The sequence below is a fragment of the Trachurus japonicus genome, unplaced genomic scaffold (assembly GCF_045865225.1).
Source record: "Trachurus japonicus isolate A0001 unplaced genomic scaffold, Traja_1.0 AP030340.1".
Lineage (NCBI taxonomy): Eukaryota > Metazoa > Chordata > Actinopteri > Carangiformes > Carangidae > Trachurus > Trachurus japonicus.
Window position 1 is genome coordinate 9,135 of NW_028220473.1, and position 21,440 is coordinate 30,574.

General features: G+C 39.1%; 1 protein-coding gene across 2 annotated transcripts; it reads left to right on the forward strand.

Annotated features, from left to right (window-relative positions):
- Nucleotides 1–133: 133 nt before the first annotated feature.
- On the forward strand, nt 134–16,567 carry parp2 (poly (ADP-ribose) polymerase 2). Of its 2 annotated transcripts, none has more exons than XM_085772355.1 (17): nt 134–341; nt 1,520–1,729; nt 3,230–3,406; nt 4,147–4,217; nt 5,062–5,112; nt 5,885–5,981; nt 6,085–6,160; nt 6,245–6,347; nt 7,591–7,744; nt 10,121–10,262; nt 10,386–10,449; nt 11,179–11,313; nt 12,453–12,580; nt 13,498–13,597; nt 13,850–13,948; nt 15,182–15,300; nt 16,182–16,567. In XM_085772355.1, the coding sequence occupies exons 1-17, from the start codon at nt 269–271 to the stop codon at nt 16,339–16,341; spliced, it is 1,959 nt and encodes a 652-aa protein (XP_085628481.1). In that variant the 5' UTR covers nt 134–268; the 3' UTR covers nt 16,342–16,567. The 2 variants fall into 2 exon arrangements, with proteins under 2 accessions (XP_085628481.1, XP_085628482.1); XM_085772356.1 differs by having other exon boundaries at nt 3,230–3,400.
- The last annotated feature ends 4,873 nt before the right edge of the window (nt 16,568–21,440 follow it).

A 21,440-nucleotide genomic window follows, 5' to 3' on the forward strand; every position in this document is an offset into this window, starting at 1 on the left:
CGTGAATCAGCTTCTTGGTAAATCTGTTGCCTTGGTAATGCGGCCGTTTCTTGGTGACGGTGTAGAGCGCATGCGTGGGAAAACCGTTTTTCTCGGTTGGAGTGATTCATCTTCACTCACAACGATCTTTAGCGGCGCCGGCCAGGAAGAAGCCGCGGTGGGGAAAGTTTGAAGTTTGCCACTGTTGAGTTGTGTCTGTCTGTTGTTGTCACCACCACCAAGTTCCCTTTAATACTGTAACTAGCCAGTTCTTCCCACATAAACTACCATGAGGCGAACAAGAGCGTCGAGAAATAAAAGTCAGAGCGCGGCAGAAAATGAAGGAGTCCCGACTAAAACAGGTTTGTTGGTTGCTAGGAGAATGGAACGGAATTAGCTGTTGTTGCTATGCTACTTCTGCTGCTCGCGCGACATGTCTGGACTGAACCTGAACACAACAGGGAAATTATATTATGTAAATATGTTTAGCGTTCACACACAAACACACACACACAGGCCTCAGTGTGTTTCAAAACTTGTAGGAAATAATCTGCTTTCTGCTCAGGGTTTTGTGTTGGACTCGTCTCAAGCAGACGATGTTTATAAAACACGACATGACCAAGTATTTCCATTTTATGTTAATTCAAATCCGCCATATTTATTCAACAGCTAAAGTCACTCTTCAGATTATAAAATCATCAAATATCTCTAACTAAACCACAGTTTTTTTTGTTTTTGTTTTGTTTTTTACCTCTTTCACTAAAGAATTGAGTTAAATAACTTTATCAAGCCTAATGATGTCAAATTGTACAGTAATTATTTGTTTTGTCTTCTTTGCTCATCCATAATGACAGTGATCATATATATATAGCATACAGCACCTTTCAAAGCTTTTTTTTTTTTTTGCATTGTTTGCAGCAGGATCATTGCATTGAGACTTAGAAATTAGCAAGTAAAATTATGTAAATAAAGTAAAATGAGTCGAATAGCCCGCCTATGTATAAGAGAAAACAGAAAAAATCAGACAGTGAAACAACACAATCCTGTCACTGATTAATAAACATATAAACATAAATGCATCAATCCATTTACTTAATTACAAAATACAAAATAAAGACAAATGGGAGATACAGTCTTGAAATGTAAAGTGTTCATATTGTTAGAGCACAAGGTTTTACATCGAGACATTAGAATTTTTAATACAAAGGTTAAAGTCTGGCTGAAACAAAATCAGAACTGTATGCATTTTTAATGTGTCATGACTTGGTATGATTTTAGTTTATGTATTGTACATTTTATAGTGTTGTATGTAATTTTGATGTCTTTCTTCTTAACTTCTTTTTTTCTACTAAAAGCCTAACTAGGGACGGGAGTTGGAAACTAGCATTAGCTATGATCTCTGTATGCAGAACATCAGTCACATTGACTTGTTTGTAACGAGTGGAAGTGTCACTATTTTAACCTGCATTGTCCCTATCAAATAAACTGAATTAAATTAAATTAAATCACCCCATCCCCTCTCTTTCTCCGTGTGTCTCAGTGTGGCAGTGGAAGGGGGACGAAGGACAGTGGGAGCCGTACTCGCCGTCAGACTGCGCCTTGTTGGACTCGGCCGTCTCTTCGGGGGAAACCTCCGTCACTCTGTCTCTGGGCTCTGGGACGTCCTACGAAGTCGACCTGAAGAAGATGGTCCAGGTTAATCCTGTCACAAAATACAAGAGGAAGATTCGCTCTCAGGCAGTCAAAGCAGGTGTGTGTCTGCGTTGTGTTACAGGATATCTCACTATAACCTAACCCAGTGGTTCCCAACCTTTTTCTTAAGGGACCCATATTTTTTACCATTGAAAACTTTGGTGACCCAAAGGAACATCATAACTTCTTTTACATGAAATACTTTATTATATTTCAGTAATTTAATAACAGCAGGGAACAAACAATCAGGAGAACCTGTGTATGATTACAATGTATTTCCTCAGAACTTGTACTTTTAAAAACATAATTGTGTTTTTAAAAGTACAAGTTCTGAAGAAATATGTTGTAATTTTACACAGGTTTTTTCTCATTGTTCCATGCTGTTTTTCAAATTCATTGTGACTGATATTGCCCTGCTGTATATTATGTATTTAATGTTTTAAAACTGTTGATATTCAATCATCTATTGATATATAGGCCTATCATTTATTTGTTTATCTATTAAAATACAAAAATAAATGTTTAATGTGGTCCTTGAATTTAGTTGATTTTGTCACATATATGAATTAAATGCTTAGCCTACTCATTTATTTAACATTTTAATTACATTAAAATTATTAAACCCCTTAAAATCAAGAGGGCTTCGCGACCCCCCCTGGATCTTTGGCGCCCCCCAGGTTGGGAACCACTGACCTAACCCACCATGTATTTTATAATTTTATTATTTTAGGTAGTTGTCACATTTTTTGGATTTGTGTTTTTTTGCATTCAGTCAGTAACCTCTACTGTATTTTTAAAGCATGATGCAATGAAGAAATCATTAGCGAAGAGGTTAGTCGTTGCATCCCATGAATCCCGTTAATAATGACAAGCTGATTTTTCATTAAAATCCAGCTTTAAAAAAAAAAAAAGTCCCTGTTTTCTCAACTGTTTTAATCAGATTTCCTCTCCTTTGTTACTATTTCTGCAGAGGTTTTATAGTTATGTAGTCACAGTTGTGGTAGTATAACAGGGTATCCACGGGGTTAAGACCCTTAAAAAGTATTAAAAAGTCTTTTCACGACTTTATAAAGTCTTAAATTTTGAAGGTATTTTTTTTAATTAGCTGTCCAAGAGTTTGAGTCCTAAAAAACATTGTGAAAGTGTGTGAATTTATTCATTTTATTAAAGAACAAAGATGAACTGGTACATAAAAAAGAAAAGAAGATTGTTGTTTTTGTTTTTTGAGTGGAGCAATGTTTTTTTGTTTTGTTTTTTGATAAACTTTGCCTTTGATTTATTATCCTAGCCTATTTTGAATTATGTTGTATCATAGTGGTCTCTAGTCTTTATCACAAACTAAAACTGTTAAGTTTTAAGTGTCACTGATAAATGGTTACAGCTTGAAGTGGCGGTGAGGTATTGAAAAATATTGAGAAGGTCTTGAAAAAGTCTTAAAAAGGTATTAGAATTAACTTCAAGATTCCTGTATAAACCCTGTATCAATAAAGTGTACCCTTTCAGTTCTGTTTTCACATGATATATTTAAATGTTTCTTCTGCTCTCTGTTTTTGTCCAGAAAGTGTGAATGAAGCCGGTGACCCGTCTGCTGTCAATGGGACGTCGGCTCAAGTGAAAGAGGAAGAGGAGGAGACGAAGGAGGAGCAGCAGCAGCCTGCAGCGAAGAGGAAGAGAGGGCAAAGCAAGAGTCAGACAAAAACCAAACACATGCCCAAAGAAGAAATAAAAAGTGAAGGTAACATTCATGATATTATTATGTCATATTATAACGTTCATCTCATTTTATTATATTATGTCATATTATATTAGTATATGTTGTGTTTGTCATCCAGTAGGAGTGTGAGATTGTAACAGATTTAGTGTCGTTACTGAGCAGCAGCATCTCGTGGTTTCTGTGTTTTGCTGTTTCTAAACACATGAGTTTATGAAGGTCAACAGGACGCGGTGCTGCCTGTGTTTCATTTCATTTCATTTTTCATTTCTCTTTTATTTATTCAGGGAAGGTCAATTGAGAGCGAGCTCTCTTTTTCAATGACGCCCTGATTACAAAAACACAATTATACAATATACAAGGTCATGATTCACAATTACATACAGGTTGTAAAACATTCGATAATACGTTTTTAAAACTATCTAAGGAAATAAGATGATCCAGTTTCAGACAGTTTTGTAGGTTATTCCACTTTTGGGGGGCATAAAACTGAAAGGCAGTCTTCCCCAGTTCTGTCCTGATACTGGGAATTTGTAAAACCAAGGTGTCCTGTGAACGAGTGTGTACGTTACAGACTCTAAGTGAGATTAAGCTGGTAAGATAAACAGGTAAAATTTCAAGTAAAGCTTTGTAAATAAAAACCATGCAGTGTTGTTCCCTCCTTACACTTAAGGATGGCCAGCCAACCTTATTATAAAGGTATTATGAGAGACCTGAGTCGACCTCATCAGTGTTTTCTTCTCTGATCTCTCGCTGCTGCACAGAGGTTGTGAGGACGGTGGTGATGAAGGGCAAAGCTCCAGTCGACCTTGAATGCAAAGCCAAACTGGGAAAGGTACCGAGACATGAAACTCATGGTTGGAAATGTTTCTTGTTTTTAGTTAAACACCTGTTACAGAGTTATTTTTTCATTGTTGCTCCAATTACACTTCCCCCTGTCGGCATGGCACTGTTTGTGGTTTATTATACATGTGTGTGTGTATGTGTGTGTTACTGTTCTTTTTTAATGTTGGGTATTAAACCAAAAACTGAGCACATTTGCCATTTACATCTATCGAATTATTGTTTTATTGAGAACAAGGTTTTGTAGCTTCTCATATATTAGGGGTGGGAGAAAAAATCGATTCACATAAATATCGCGATATCTTTTTTGACGATTTTTAAATCGATTTGTTTTTGAAAAAAATCGATTTTTTTTTTTTTTGAATTTTCTTTTTTTTGTTGTTGAATTTTTTAAAATATTGTGCAATGTGCATTAGTTAGCCTTTTTACATACAGAGAGTACAGGTTTTGAAAAGGGTTTAAGTTCACTTTATAATGGAGTATGTTAATTTATAGGCTCCTACAGTATTTGTGTGCAGATAAATGTTAAAAATGCTAAAGACTAAAAATCGAGAGAATCGGCAATATCGTAGAATCGCAATTTAAATCGAATCGCCATCCAAAAAATCGTAGAAGAATCGAATCGGGAAAAAAGCATATCGTCCCAGCCCTATCATATATCCTGCTACTTTCCTGTGTCACATTTAAATATGTTTAGTTTTGGACGGTTCATCCAACAACAAACTTTCATGATGTCACAACTTTGTGTTATGATGTGTAATTTCCCACATAACCATAAAACAACATGTGTTATTATGAAGCATGAATATAACTGATCCTCTCTCTCTCTCTTTCAGGCTCATGTTTACAATGAAGGAAATGATGTTTATGACGTGATGTTAAACCAGGTAAATGTTAATACAAGTAACGACTTCAGTGGAGCTGCAAAATCAATTCAGAAACATGATCCAAAGTGTTTTGTTACGCTCAGAGCTGGAAGTTTGTTTTCATTATATTATATATTTACGGTAAGCTAATAACACTGCTCCTGTACTGGTTTTAAATTGTTACTGGAAAACAGGAATGACATTAACCCTCCTGTTGTCCTCCTGGGTGAAGGAAGGAAGGCAGGAAGGACAAAGGAAAGGAAGGCAGGAAGGATGAAGGGAGAGATGGGAGGAAAGAAGGAAGGGAAAAAGGAAGGAAAGAAAAATGGAGGGAAGGAACAGATTGGGTCAATTGGGTCAAAAAGGAAGAAAGAAGTAAGGACGAAGGGAAGCAAGGAAGGAAGGGAAAAAGGAATGAGGAAAGAAGGAAGAGAAAAGGTAGGAAAGAAAGATGGAGGGAGGGAACAGAGTGGGTCAATTGGATCAAAAGAGAAAGGACGAAGAAGAATGGACGAAGGAAGGGAAAAAGGAAGGAAAGAAAAATGGAGGGAAGGAACAGATTAGGTCAAGGAAGGACGGAAGCAGAAGGACGGATGAAGGAAGGAAGGAAGGAAAAAAGGAAGGGAGGGAAATAGGATTGTGGAAATAAGGAAGGGAGAAAGGAAGGAAGGAAAGAAGGAAGGATGGAGGAAGGGAACATATTGGGTCAGTTTGACCCAGAAGGACAACGGGAGGGTTAAAACCCTTAAATTCTCAAACACATTTACATTTTACTCTTGTTTTTATTTTGCAGACAAATCTCCAGTTTAACAACAACAAGTATTACCTGATCCAGCTGCTGGAGGACGACAGCTCCAAGGTTTACAGTGTGTGGATGAGGTGGGGCAGAGGTGAGTTCACTGATCCTTTCACACATTTTATATTTCTAAGTGATGAAACGAATATGAGTTAAACTGAATTCACTGATCGACTTTGTCTCCCTTGTTTTATCAGTGGGTAAAGTCGGTCAAAACAGCCTCACGGCCTGTGGTGCAGATCTGCTGAAAGCCAAAGATATCTTCAAGAAAAAGTGAGTAGAAAAGTAGAATTTGTGAATTTTTGCGCAGACGTGGACTCAATGAAGTTATTATTAACTTTGTTTGTTTTGTTGCAGGTTCTTGGACAAGACCAAGAACGAGTGGGACGGCCGGGCGAGTTTTGAGAAAGTGGCTGGAAAATACGACATGGTGTTCATGGACTACAGCACAAACGAGAAGGTACGGTGGGTCTCATTCATGAAACGTGAGTAAATCTGTGTGTAGATTTGCCCATAAAAGCTCACTCTACTAAAACTCTACTCCGGATTCATGAACGGTGCGGGAAACTCAGATTTGATCGTAAACACGTGTGTAACTTCATGAATGCCAACCCATCGTAAACTAACAACACGCCCCCGGTGATCAGCAATTAGCATAGATCTCCATACATGAATAGCCATATAAGGAGATCCTGACCACCATATTAGGAGGTAGGTGCACCCTGCTCACCTGCGGCCATGACGCAAACGAGGAAAGAGGGAGAGAGAGAAAAAAAGAGAGAGATCGCGGATCGAAGTCATTTTGGGTGAAGTGGAGTCCAGAAAAAATATGTAATTCTCTTCTGTTAGTAGTGGTGTGACTGGGACAGGTCAAAGGCTGGAGGGAAGAAACAGATTTAGTGAATTAAGTAGGCCTATCCTTGGTTTATTAAAGAACCGTTTAAGACGTAGGCTAAAGCCAGAATAGTTCGATATGAAACATGAAAAAAAACAAAAAAAAAACCAACAACTACAGAGCTACAGCAGCGACGGGAGGAGGAGGCTCTTCGCAGCCTCAGCTGTAGAGCAGCATGGTTGTATCAACGCATGAAGTTATATAGGCAGGTTATATTGTTACAGAAGCACCAGCCGTCTGTCACAGCTCCATCCAAACCGGTGCCGACTGCGCTGCTGCGCAGGGTGAAGTGTGCGTCCACAGAGCGTTTAGCAACACAAAAAAGTTTTTTCCGGTTTTATATCAGATTATTTTCATCATAAAATGGAGCCTTGACGTGTTTGTGCGTGTCCGATCCCTAAAACGTCTCTCTCTCCAAATATTTCTAATTGTTTGTCATGTTTAAATTACGTGTTTCAAAGGCGTCGGCGTATTTTGAACATGAGAGAGAGTAATACAGATTAAAATTGTAATTTTCAACAGTGACGAGCAGTATTTATTTGCATTCCTACATTTACACAAGCGCTACACACAGTCCGGAGCAGGTGTAGATTTTGTGAGTAGCTACGAAAAAATCAGCACTACTAAAAGATTGATGAATGCGGAAATCCACATAAATTTACGCTGCTCAGGATTTACACACAAATCCGTGCTGCTCACGTTTCATGAATGAGACCCAGTGTGTTTAAAGATAAAGAACTGATCAGGACTTAACACAGCATCTGTAGTAGTTAGTTACCTTCACTGGTGTTACTTCTCCCGTACCCAGGAGGAGAGCCAGACCCAAGTGGACGCTGCGTCCAAAAAGAAGACGTCCAAGCTGGATGTGAAGATCCAGTCTCTCCTGGAGCTCATCTGTGACCTCAAAGCCATGGAGGAGTGTGTGCTGGAGATGAAGTTCGACACCCGCAAAGCTCCTCTCGGTGAGTCCGACAGAACTGGTCACAACAGGAACACCAGATTCATTCACCTCCTCCACTTCTTTTGTTAGATCTATAACATCAATATTTATCAATAAGGAATGGATAACACTCAGATCCCCAAAAAACATTTACAGGGTATCCGCGGGGTCTTGAAAAGTATTAAAAGGTGATAAATCAATTTTAGGAAAATTAAGACCCTTAAAAAGTATTTAAAAGTATTTTCACGACTTTATAAAGTCTTAAATTTTCATGACTATTTTTTCTGAATTAGCTGTCCAAGAGTTTGAGTCCTAAAAAACATTGTAAAAGTGTGTGAATTTATTCATTTTATTAAAAACCAAAGATGAACCGGTACATAAAAAAGAAAAGAAGATTGTTGTTTTTGTTTTTTGAGAGTGGAGCAATGTTTTTTTGTTTTGTTTTTTGATAAACTTTGCCTTTGATTTCTTATCCCAGCCTATTTTGAATTCTGTTGTACCATAGTGGTCTTTTATAGTCTTTATCACAAACTAAAACTGTTAAGTTAAAAGTGCCACTGATGTAAATGGTTACAGCTTGAAGTGGCGGTGAGGTATTGAAAAATATTGAGAAGGTCTTGAAATTGTCTTAAAAAGGTTTTAAAATTAACTTCAAGATTCCTGTATATACCCTGTATCAATAAGGAATGGATAACACTCAGATCCCAAAAAAACATTTAGTTGGGTGCTGGATCTAAAGAAAGCTATAAGTAAAAAATAACAAAGAGATCTGCACACCATTTAAGATATTTATTAAGCAACATCAATCTAAGCCTTAGATTGTCTAGTTTTTTTCTGCAGCTGTATCACTTTACTCTAATTGCAGTGAAGGATATTTAAAGATGGCGCTGTCGGCTCGAAACATTATAAATGAGAGCTTAAAGCAGAACTATGCAGGAATTGGGCTGTAATTATTGTGGCTCAGAGTCACTGTGATGGTTGAGTGACCTGTTATGAAGTGAATGGGGTCTAGGCCAATGCGCTCACCCCCCCCACTGGCTGAAAACCGCACTTGCAAGATCAGTCGTCCGTCTCGGTGTTACAAATCTCGTCAATGGATAGAAGTATCGCGAGAAACTGCCTTACGGCAGTACGAGATAAGAACGCATGACGTCATGCATGTCACGAATCGTGATTGGTTTGAGTTCGGAAAGTCGGAGGAAACCATGGAAACATGAAATGTTTACTGATGAAGTTCAGCTTGTGGCTAACGGGGAGCTAATGCTAACACAGATACACACACCATGGGTCAAGATAATGTAATACATCATGACACACACACACACACACCTTCGCGTTTTGGAACCTTTATTCCTGTGTGTGTATGTCTGTGTCTTTGTGCCTGTGTGTGGCTGTATTAGCGTTAGCTCCGTGTTAGCGTTAGCTCCGTGTTAGCATAGCGTTAGCTCGGTGTTAGCAGGGCTTAGCAAACAGCAGTAAACACAAGCACGTGTAGGGGGGGTGGAGGAGGTGGCGGCGGCGAGGTTTTACGACAGTGACATGTGCCTCCCAGAACTGTGGGGGAGCTCCGGAGAGGGAAAAAAAGAGAAACCAACGAAGGAGCAAGCTATTTCCGGCCGACTTGCAAAGTTCTGCTTTAATGGTGTGTGTGGATTCCTGACATTTTTTCTATCAAGATTTATTAAACATATCTTTTCATTAATAAGGTCTTAAATGAGGAAAGCATTCCTGATCACCTTAAGGAACTACTTTAGAATAAACTCTCAGGTTCGTACTCATTCAACCCGTCAAGCTTTAGATCTGCACCCTCCGAAATGCGTTACAACCAGAAGCCAGTTTACAGTAGACAGGGGTGTCAAATTATTAACACACATTCCTATTTAGCAAAAAAAACAAAAACATATTAATCTGTAAAAGGTTACAAAGGATGCCTAAAACTTTAATTTCTGTTTAGTAACTGAAACTGCTCTTTGCTCTGGCATAAATCATGGAGTACTGATACCAGACATATACTTAACGCCTTTCTATGAGTGTGTTTTTTTTTCTTATTGTTCATTAATTTGTATGTTTTGTTTTCTTTCCTTTTGACATTATGATATTTTATGGTTAGCCATCGGTGGAGGCATCAAATAAGCCTCTTCCTGCACTGTAAACTATTTAACTGTTCCTTTTTACTTGTGCATTTTTTTTTAACTGTGCAAAATAAAAATAAGTAAATAAGGACTATATTATATTACTCACTTAATTTCTACTCATAACACTCCCACGTTTATCTTTGAAGCTCACATTCTGCCACGTGACTGCACGAAGTGAACAGCAGGGGGCCGTCACATCAATGATCTGTGCTTAACTTTTCAGTTTGTTCATTTCTTTCTTCTTTTTTTTCTCCTCTCTACAGGCAAACTGACCCCGGAGCAGATCCGTGCCGGCTACACCGCCCTGAAGAAGATCGAGGAGTGTCTGAAGAAGAAGAAGGGAAACAGTCGTGAGCTGCTGGAGGCTTGTAACCAGTTCTACACCCGCATCCCACATGACTTTGGGTGAGGACTATACGTACACGTGGCTGCACAGTCGGAGCGATGCACTGAAGCTGCTGCAGCTTTTTATAAACATGTTTCACACTGAAATCTGTGTTGTTTTATTTAAAATATGAAATTCTCCAGGTTGAGAACTCCCCCGATGATCCACACAGAGGAGGAGCTGAAGGAGAAAATTGCACTACTGGAGGTGAAGGCGGCTACTTTTAGAGGGATAGTTCAACATTTTGGCAAATTGGCCCATTGCCATAATCCCTACAGTCATAGCAGTAGGTTTGTTACCTTTAATTGTCGGTGCAAGCTATTTTTAGAACGGCGGAGCAGAGCCGCGAGCTGCTCAGAGCTACGCTACGGAGGCTCATTATGGGATTTCTTGGTTTCCCTCATCAAACTCATCAAATACACAATCCAACAACTCCACAACGCTCTGGTGGACAAGTTGTGACCTGCACATTCACCACACTATGAGATAATAACACAACGTTACCACACAGAGTTGTTTTAGAGGGAAATTCATGCAGTTTTTCATCAACAGTCTCTGTATTTCCCTCTAAAACAACTCCATCTCGTAACGTTGTGTTATTATCTCATAGCGTGGTGAATGTGCAGTTCACAACTTGTCCACCAGAGCGTTTCGGAGTTGTTGGATTGTGTATTTGATGAGTTTGATGAGGGAAACCAAGAAATCCCATAATGAGCCTCCGTAGTGTAGCTCTGAGCAGCTCGCGGCTCTGCTCCGCTGTTCTAAAAATAGCTTGCACCGATAATTAAAGGTAACGGACCTACTGCTATGACTATAGGGATTATGGCTAAATGGTTGAACTATCCCTTAAACATCTCAGTTTGGTCCCCACTGATTAAATCTGTGGTTCGTGTTATGATATCTGTTTATATTTGATCTGTTTTAATCTGTATTCAGGCGCTGAGCGACATCCAGATCGCAGTAAAAATGGTCCAGTCCAGTCAAGACGGTGATGAGCATCCTCTGGACCGACAGTACCAATCCCTCCACTGCAAACTGCAGCCGCTGGACTCGGCCGCCAACGAGTACCAGGTCGGTCTGTGGGTTGTAAATAAATATAAATATCTGAAAATATCTAACCAGTTTAAACCGTAGAAGAGATAATTCAGGGTATCCGCGGAGTCTTGAAAAGTATTAAAAGGTGATAAATCAGTTTTGGGAAAATTAAGTAAAAGTAAAAGTATTAAAAAGTCTTCTCACGACTTTATAAAATCTTAAATTTTGAAGGTATTTTTTTTAATTAGCCGTCCAAGAGTTTGAGTCCTAAAAAACATTGTAAAAGTGTGTGAATTTATTCATTTTATTAAAGCAGAAGTGAGTGATATATTTGTGTTAATATAAGTCTTAAATAGTTATATCTTCCGACAGCAATCACTTACATAGAGTGTTTGGACCGAAACACGGGTCTGTCAGTCACTCTGCTCTGCTCTGAGCCGAAGAGAAAACATTTATCGTATCCTACAGTTTTTATCCAATGAGGAGAGAGAACGGCATGCAGGGCTGTGTGTGCAGCCAAGGGACGCCGTGAATGTGGCGACGTAGGGACGAGGACTGTTATGGTGCGTTCAATGAAACTCGTATTTTTCCGACCGTGAAGTGGTACCAGTTCGATCTGGTACGAGTTCACGGGTCGGAAGTTACGAGTGGCCGTTATAGTGACTTTCACCGGTAGAACAGGTCGGAAAAACACGAGTGGGTTGCCTGAAATGCTACAAAGTCGTAAGTTGTGACTTGAAGCTGTAATTTACGATTTCAAAAGCCTGCCTGGAACGCAGCATTAGCGAAAACGACCGGACCACTTACTTCTGCTTTAAAAACCAAAGATGAACCGGTTCATAAAATAGAAAAGAAGATTGTTGTTTTTGTTTTTTGAGAGTGGAGCAATGTTTTTTTTTTTTTGATAAACTTTGCTTTTGATTTATTATCCTAACCTATTCTAGTCTTTATCACAAACTAAAACTGTTACGCTAAAAGTGCCACTGATGTAAATGGTTACAGCTCGAAGTGGCGGTGAGGTATTGAAAAATATTGAAAAGGTCTTGAAAAAGTCTTAAAAAGGTATTAGAATTAACTTCAAGATTCCTGTATACACCCTGTAATTATGAGACACGTTCCTCCACTGGCTCGTCGGTACAAACCAAGTCGTCTTTTTATCTCTTTATGTTGTGAAGGTGATAGAAAAGTACCTGCAGTCGACCCACGCCTCCACCCACACCGACTACACCATGACCGTCCTCGACATCTTCTCCGTGGACCGGGACGGAGAGAGCAACAACTTCCTGTCACAGTTACACAACAGGTACAACAACAGGATTGATACCTTTTATTGGTTTATTTATCCACATAAATAATATGTTTCTGTTGAAACACTTTTACTTCTTTAGGTTCCATATTATGTAGGTATCAATCAATCCATTTGTTTATTTCGGGCATGTCAATTTAAATCATCATCATCACACTTTATCTTAGTTCAAATAATACAATACACATGGCCGAAAGGGAAAGCGGGAGAAGCAAAAGCTGATCTAGTCCCGCCCCCATTACCCACAGAATAAAAATCTTTATCATAATCTTTTCTTTTTGCTTTTTTTCCCTTTTTTTTTTTTGCATTTTGATATAACATTCTTTTACTTATGACATTTTGACATAACATGTTACAGCAGCAAGGTAGACTATGTAGGTAGAATCTGCATGATTTGTTCAGACTGTTTCAGATTTCTATTGTAGCCTTGCACACTTTTTATTGCAAGTCCCTCTGTCTTCTATTTTTCTATTGTATCTGTCGTATTTATTGTTTCTGACTGCGATTATTAGCTATTACCTTCCATTAGGACCTAATGTATCCAGTCACGGCAGTTTAGTATTTATTGTATATTCATTGTTCTTTACCTTTGTACTACATTGATGCTGTTTCTATTGTTTATATGTTTTATATTTAATATTTGAATTCCTCACATCCAGACGTGTGGGAAAGTGATTGGTTTGTGTCACACAGCCACTCCTATTTAAGATGGCTTCCTGTGGTGGCGCAAACATTTGCTTGAAAAAGGTCTAGTACCGAAACGTTGCATAATAAATTCTGCAAGTTGGCCATGTGTGCGGGAACTCTTCTTTTTCTTAGGTTCCATATTAAAATCTAAAAATAATATGATCCCAATAAAACCTGAGCTCCTGGTGAAGTTTCCTCCTGTGTGTTTGTGTTTGTCCCGGCACCAGGACTCTGCTGTGGCACGGGTCCCGTCTGTCGAACTGGGTCGGTATCCTCAGTCAGGGGCTCAGAGTCGCTCCACCTGAAGCTCCCGTCACCGGCTACATGGTAAAAATACATAGACGTTTTTCTAAAATCTACTAAAAAAAACAAGTCACAGGTGAACTGACAGTTACATAATGGACAATAACAAGTCATATGTACTATAATTATAAAGCATGATACAGAAAGTTCTTTGTTTTTTGACTGATGGATATTATATAATGACACCCACACTTCACTGTGTCTATAAACTGTATCTATAACAGCCGTATCTTTTATTACAGTGATTATAATTTCCCTTGTTTGTCTTTCGTCCAGTTCGGTAAAGGAATCTACTTTGCCGACATGTCGTCTAAAAGCGCCAACTACTGCTTCGCCAACCAGCAAAACCACACTGGACTGTTGCTGCTGTGTGAGGTGAGTCGACTGTTTCCTGTTGAAAACGGCTCATAAAGAAAATGTAGCTGGTTTTTTGCAGCATAAAAATATAAAAATGATGTGGCATTTTTTTTCCTACTCAATCATAGCAGATACATAATAATAAATGAATACAGTATAATCAATAATGCAATAATTTTTGGAGATGAAATCCAATGTGCAGACACAGTTACACTTCTTTTCTGGCAAAGAAAATCTCTCAAAAAAAAGTAAATACAATTTACACTGGAAGTTTTGCTCATATTACACATTATTCAATACATTGACAAACTGTTCTTTCCTTTTTGGGTGTTTTGAAGAAGAGTTTGCCTCTGTAAGACTATAGTTTAATCACTGGTTAAAGGGATAGTAGCATTTTTTTAAAGTGGGGTTGTATGATCTACAAATAGCCCCTAAGTACTTTAATTGCAGTAGAAGACTCTCTGCACTCCTCCCGTTAGCAACGCCAGCCCATAATAGCCCTGCCCAGAGATTTACAACATACAGTGTTGTGAATGGACCCAAAGAAATAGCCTATTTTCACGGCCTAAAAGAGGTTTTACCTGAAAAAAAATACACAGTTCCATTATTCGCTATAATATAATTTTTTCCAGCCCCTCAAAGTGCAGGAAAAACACAGTTTTTATTTGGACCTAACCAACTGCTGATCGGCGGGCGCTAACCCTGGGCGGAGGGATACGTGAGTTGGTTAGGTCCAAATAAAAACTGTGTTTTTCCTGCACTTTGAAGGGCTGGAAAAAATTATATTATAGCGAACAATGGAACTGTGTATTTTTTTTCAGGTAAAACCTCTTTTAGGCCGCGAAAATAGGCCGTTTCTTTGGGTCCGTTCACAACACTGTATGTTGTAAATCTCTGGGCAGGGCTATTATGGGCTGGCGTTGCTAACGGGAGGAGTGCAGAGAGTCTTCTACTGCAATTAAAGTACTTAGGGGCTATTTGGAGATCATACAACCCCACTTTAAAAAAATGCTACTATCCCTTTAAGAATTTTTACCTGATAAACCTTTGAACAAAGTAGCAATAAACAGCGTTTTCTTGTCACATCGATTTGCTGCTCATCACTTGTTTCTAGTCTGTTACTGTCACCGGGAACAAACGAGTCAAACACTGGAGCTTAGAAGCTGCTGATATCAGACCCAGTGTGATGTTTAAAGGGATAGTTCAACATTGTGGCGCTGCTTCATGTCCGTGCTTCATGTGTCTGTGCAGGTCGCTCTGGGAGACAGCAACGAGCTGCTCGACGCCGACTACGAGGCGAACAACCTTCCTGCTGGGAAACACAGCACCAAGGGCCTGGGACAGACCGGACCTGCCTCCTCCGTCACACTGTCAGTCTCCGTCATCACATCGTTTTATTCTTTATTCATAACAACGAACTGAGATTTTGATTATTTATTTTTTTCTACCAATTTTAAAACCCTGAAATCATACTCTGATCTACCTGAATAGCAAATACTACTAGGTGTTTGCTTTTATTTTGACTGACACGGCTTTGATTATTTGACCAGTCAATGTACTGTTAAGTCCATCAAAACCAAATTTACTTAAAGGGATAGTTCAGCATTTTGGCAAATTGGCCCATTGCCATAATCCCTATAGTCATGGCAGTAGGTTCGTTACCTTTAATTGTCGGTGCAAGCTGTTTTTAGAACGGCGGAGCAGAGCCGTGAGCTGCTCAGAGCTACGCTACGGAGGCTCATGGGATTTCTTGGTTTCCCTCATCAAACTCATTAAATACACAATCCAACAACTCCAAAAAGTTGTTATCAAGGTAAATACAGAGACTGCTTGCCGAAAAACTGTCCCTGAACGCAACGCGCATCAGCGGTTTTGCATGAATTTCCCTCTAAAACAACTCTGTCTGGTAACGTTGTGTTATTATCTCATAGCGTGGTGAATGTGCAGGTCACAACTTGTCCACCAGAGCGTTGTGTAGTTGTTGGATTGTGTATTTGATGAGTTTGATGAGGGAAACCAAGAAATCCCATAATGAGCCTCCGTAGCGTAGCTCTGAGCAGCTCACGGCTCTGCTCCACCGTTCTAAAAATAGCTTGCACCGACAAATAAAGGTAACGAACCTACTGCTATGACTATAGGGGTTATGGCAATGGGCCAATTTGCCAAAATGTTGAACTATCCCTTTAAAATAATGTAAAGACACTAGTACTTTTATCCACCTCTCTCTCTTTGTCTCTGTTTCTTCTCTCAGCGATGGCGTCACGGTGCCGATGGGTCCCGGCGTGAAGACGGGGGTGGGGAAGGACCGCGGCTACTCGCTGCTCTACAACGAGTTCATCGTCTACAACCCGGCACAGACTCGCATGAGGTACCTGCTGCGGATCCGGTTCAACTACTCGTCACTGTGGTGAGGCGGCCGCACACGACCAGCTGCTGTTTACTGACGGATCTGAATCACAAAGGACACAGCGGTGTGTGTGTGTGTGTGTGTGTGTACGGTATATTATCACTGTCAGCAACTGTAGAGCTTGTGTTTGTGGGGATACGAGGTTAAAACTGGACCTCACTGATCGTTTTGGATGGATTACAAAAACATTTACTCTCAGTGACGACAAGTCAAGTCATCAAACTCAAAAAATGTTTGGTAACACTTTACAATAAGGGTCCCTTAATTAACGTTAGTTAGTACATTACTAAGCATTAATACATAAACTAATGTGTTAATTAATGCTGAGTAATGCATACATATTGATAACTAATTACATTATTCAAATTTTTAATTTATTAACTAGCTTTGAGTAGTAAACATTAATTAACTGCTTACTAATAGGCTACATTAATTAACCTGTTTCCTAATCCTAAATAATACATAATAATGATTGTTAATATATTAATTAATGCTTAATAATGTACTAACTAATGTTAATTAAGGGACCCTTATTGTAAAGTGTTACGGGTGCCTGTTTTTCCTTATAGAGAAATACACACGTTAACAATTTTCTGAGATTTTCTTGAGAAAATGATTGATGGATAAATGAAGAAAAGAATCCATAAATGAATTAATAATCAATCAATATTGGAAATAACAGTTAGTTACAGCCCTGCAGGTGTGTTCAACAACTCAGTATGTAAATAAATAGACACCAACAAAATTGTCTGTACTCTTAAGGTGAAGGTGGATCTATGAGATAACGAAGAGAAACTGCACTGCTTCTTTTTCTCTTTATATTGTGAACGTCCTCTGATCAGTTTAAACTGTATTGTTGTGTTGCCGCTGCCTACGGTGACTTTTATTGCATTTTTGTTTCTTTCTGCCTTGGTGCTGCTGCTGGGTGTAACACACACAGGTGTAATGGTCCTGATCTTCTTCAGGCAGGTTTGACCTTTCTACTGCCACGTTTTTTTTAATATGAATTGTTGAATTGTTAATGTTAGAAAAGTAGAAGTTAAATGTTATTGTTTGTTTGTTTCAGTGACTGCTGGGTAAGATGGGTTAACATGCAGAACAAAATCACAACAAAAAATGTCTCATTGTGTGTTTTATTTATGTAAAAGTGGGAACAACAAGAGTCGACATAAACACTGATGATCATTCATTCGTTGTTTGAACAAGAAACAGGATGCAGTTACATCATATACGGGATGATGATAATAATAATAACAATAATAAAGGACATTTTCATGATGAGTACAGTTTGGTCTGTGTGTGTGTCTGGTGACGGGCAATCGAGACTTTGTTGAGGCTTCAGCACCTTTATCAAGTAATGATCCATTACTGGAGGTTTCACTGACATACTGTAGTGCTCCAGTTTGATATCTAGTGTTCAATAAAATGAAGTGCCATGCTCACGCTGTAGAACAAACGTTACATGGTTGTATGATTTCAAGCTGACACAATAAAATATAAAAAAAATATATAAAATAAAGATGAAGTTACTCGGTTTCTCATTTGGCATATCTGATTGTGATAGGCTTTGGTTATATAGGCTACTTACTTAGCCTGATATACTGTATTTGCCTATCACATTCTCCTCTGAAACAAGTCTAAACAGTCTATCTGTGGCTTAAACGGTGTGAAATGGTGTAGGAGTAGATGGCAAATGTGATCTCATTTCAAAAGAAAAAAGGCAAACTCGGTCTCTGCATTGACAGCCAAATATAATCACAGTGCGCCACTCGTCGAAGGGACGTGTTAAATATTTCCTGAGCTCATACTGTCGTTAACACGTCTTCAATCTTTACAAATATGCATTACAACTCTTAAATAAATAAATGTTTCAAATATCCTGGTTTAGTAGCTCATGTTATAGAATTTCTGGTACTGAATCTTCTTTTTGATGTTCTCCTCCCTAGACTCAGCACCTGGTTGGTTGTGTGAGTCTTCTTTGTTCAACTGTTTGTTACACACAAATCTCTCTCTGCCGCCTCAGTTTCTATATGTGCTTCGAAGGCTCCGCTCAGATCAGATTTGTAAATGTGTAAAACAAATCCTTGTTGTCTGTATTCAGATTTGCAAGTGAAGACAAATCTGCAAATGTGTGCAAAGATCATAGACTGTATGGCAAAGATCTGTAAGTGTAGGCTACATAAATCTGTAAAAGTGTAAACAGTTCTATAAATACGTACACAGACCTGTAAGTGTCTGTCATCAGTTACAAGCCGGGTGGGAGCTGCTCTCGATTGGCTGTCTGTCTTTTTCATGGATTTAAATATAATACATCCATGGTCTTTTTACACACAAATGTTGGTACCAAGCCTACACTTCTGCCGTGGCTGGGATCCGCAAATGCTACGGTGATCTGTAAACAGATGTGTGTGTAACTCTCCCTTTACCCTGAGCTCAGACTTACAGGCTCGAGCCTCGCCCCCTTGGTTACTGTTGCTATGTCTGTCTAGCTTCCACTCCTTCCACTCCCAGTCATGATGCTCCTAGCAAAAGAAATCTACAGTTTTCAGCAATATTGGCATCGCACAAATGTGCTTCGAAGGCTCAAGCTCAGAGCCGAGACAACCGAAACACTGACGTTGCTTCATGAATGACTGAATCAGCGAAGTGGTTCATACGTCACAAACCACGTCTATGCACAGTGGTTCGATACAAATGCTTCATGAGCGACGTACTGTACCGCGCATGTGTTGGAGCCTCGGGTGTCGGAGGACTGTCACTATGTGTGTGTGTGTGCAGGGCCGTTGTATAGGGGAGAAAGGTGATGATAACTCTAGGGGCCCAGCGCCCAGTGGGGCCCATAAAAACCCCAGTAGTCTAATCTTTGTATGACTGATTTATTCTGCGTAAGACCCTGACTAATACTCATAGTACACTGTAAAAACTCAACATCTTTCCAAGAATATTTGTCTTATTTCTTGTCCAAATGTCTCATTTCTAGTCAAAGCTAATCTCTTTCCACTTAAAATAAGACTCATCACCTAAAAATTAACTTGTTTTTAGATCATTTTCACTTGTTTCAAACAAATTTTCACTTGAAATAAGTAGAAAAATCTGCCAGTGAAAACATGTTTTTGTGCTTGTAATAAGGAAGAAAAACTTGCTCCACTATCAGATTTTTCTACTTATTTCAAGTGAAAATATGCTTGAAAGAAGTAAAAAAAAAAAAAAAGTGTCTAAAAACAAGCTACTTTTAATATGATGTGTCTTATTTTAAGTATAATGAGATTTGTTTTGACTAGAAATTACACTTTGACTAGAAATAAGACAAATATTCTTGCTAAGATACTTGAGTTTTTGCAGTGTAATGCTGCATTAGCATCAAAACAAAGAAGGCTAAATAAAAAATGATAATACATACGTAGTCTAAGAAAAAAAAAGGAAAAGTTAGGGGGAGGGGCCCACTTTAGTATTCTTTAAGGGGGCCCAGAATTCCTAGCAACGGCCCTGTGTGTGTCTTCCTGTGTGTGTGTGTGTGTGTGTGTGTGTGTGTGTGTGTGTGTGTGTGTGTGTGTGTGTGTGTGTGTGTGTGTGTGTGTGTATACAGTTTCACATCCTCCCCACCAGAGGGGTATTGCACAAAACCTAGATAAGGGATTAAGCTGGGATATGTTGGTTATCCTGGCTTAATTTGGCCTCAAGTCGGTTGCATGAAAGCAGCTCAAATCTATCCTGGTCAAGTTACCATGGTGATTCATTTTCTGCAGCTAGCCTGCTCCAGACCATAATAACAGCCAGGCTTAGTTGATTCTGTTGTCTTTATCTGTGAAGTCAGCAGTCACTCTGATCAGAAATCAACGTGTTTCAGACAGTTATTCCATGTCCTTATGTTCATATTGGCCTGATTTATAAACAAACAAAATACATTTACAAATCTGTGTCCATCTATGATATTTTATGACCACTAGTAGCTATATATTACTGGCTTCTCATAAAAAGCAATGTAGCAAAAATGGCATATAGATTTATTTTTCTATTTTTTTTAATAAAATGTTAATATATTGGCCTAAATGTTGGTTGAGGTAAGAAAATGAGAATAAAATTGAGTGACTGTGAGCAACCACCTTCCAAATAATTTATACACCTCATGTGAACATTGTTATCAGCAATTTATTGAAGCAGCAGACTGCGTAATGTTTTTATATTTACCGGTAATTCATTTTCACCTGTTGAACTTTTGGTCACTTTTGCTGTATGAACTTGTATTACTTGTTATGTACTTAAGATTATAAGGAATTTGTGCAATGAATCAACTTCCACTGCTCATCATTTAGGCAAAGTGCACAACTGTTCATTTGTGAAAGGAACTTGAGCTGTGATTATAGTTTTGGATTATTCAATCAGTCCACAGTTGTCCGCTGCCTCTCTCTGAGCTTTAAGACAGTGGTGCTTTTTTTATTTTTTTTAAGAGGTGAGTCACCTGACGTCAGCACTAAGTTCCTGTTGATTGGAGGAAAGTAGCCACACCTGTCCTCTCATCGGTGAATCTGTGATCAGTCTCTGTGGTCTACTGACCAGAGAATAAGTTCCACCTGGCTGGACCAAGCATTGACCCTTCGCCAACTCCTCCCACAAACGGCTATTGTCCAATCCTACGTTAGCAACCGTAACTATAGGCCTGGCAAGCTTTCCGCAGTGAGTCATTACGTTTGCTTTTGTGGACACATTTTGAGACTAAAAACGAAAAACATTTGTTTGTAGAGAAGGATGTTGTTGTTGCTGCTGCTACTACGGCGGCGGCAGCAGCAATATAGAGATGTTCAGATACGAGCGGACTTTTTTTTCGACTTGAGCAAGTGTAAATATGGGGAAAACCATATGTTCACATCCGAAATGACAGCTGTACTTTTAGGGCTTTTACCTGGGCTGTTAGGCGAGGGATCCTCCAGGCAGGGACTGCTTTCACTGACTGATACAGCGGTGGGAGAAAACAAAACAGCAGCGAAAGCTGTATGTGGTTCACAATCGCCCAAAAACTTAGAGTTTGACAACGTTTCATGACCAGTGAGATGACCTAAGTCTTGGTGGGTTGATAGACGGTAAAATGACCAGCCCTTACTGCTG

Coding starts and splice junctions, on each gene's coding strand:
- parp2 (XM_085772355.1), top strand. CDS start 269: ATGAGGCGAACAAGAGCGTCGAGAAATAAAAGTCAGAGCGCGGCAGAA. Junction 1,730..3,229: donor CTCTCAGGCAGTCAAAGCAG/GTGTGTGTCTGC, acceptor GTTTTTGTCCAG/AAAGTGTGAATGAAGCCGGT. Junction 4,218..5,061: donor GCAAAGCCAAACTGGGAAAG/GTACCGAGACAT, acceptor TCTCTCTTTCAG/GCTCATGTTTACAATGAAGG.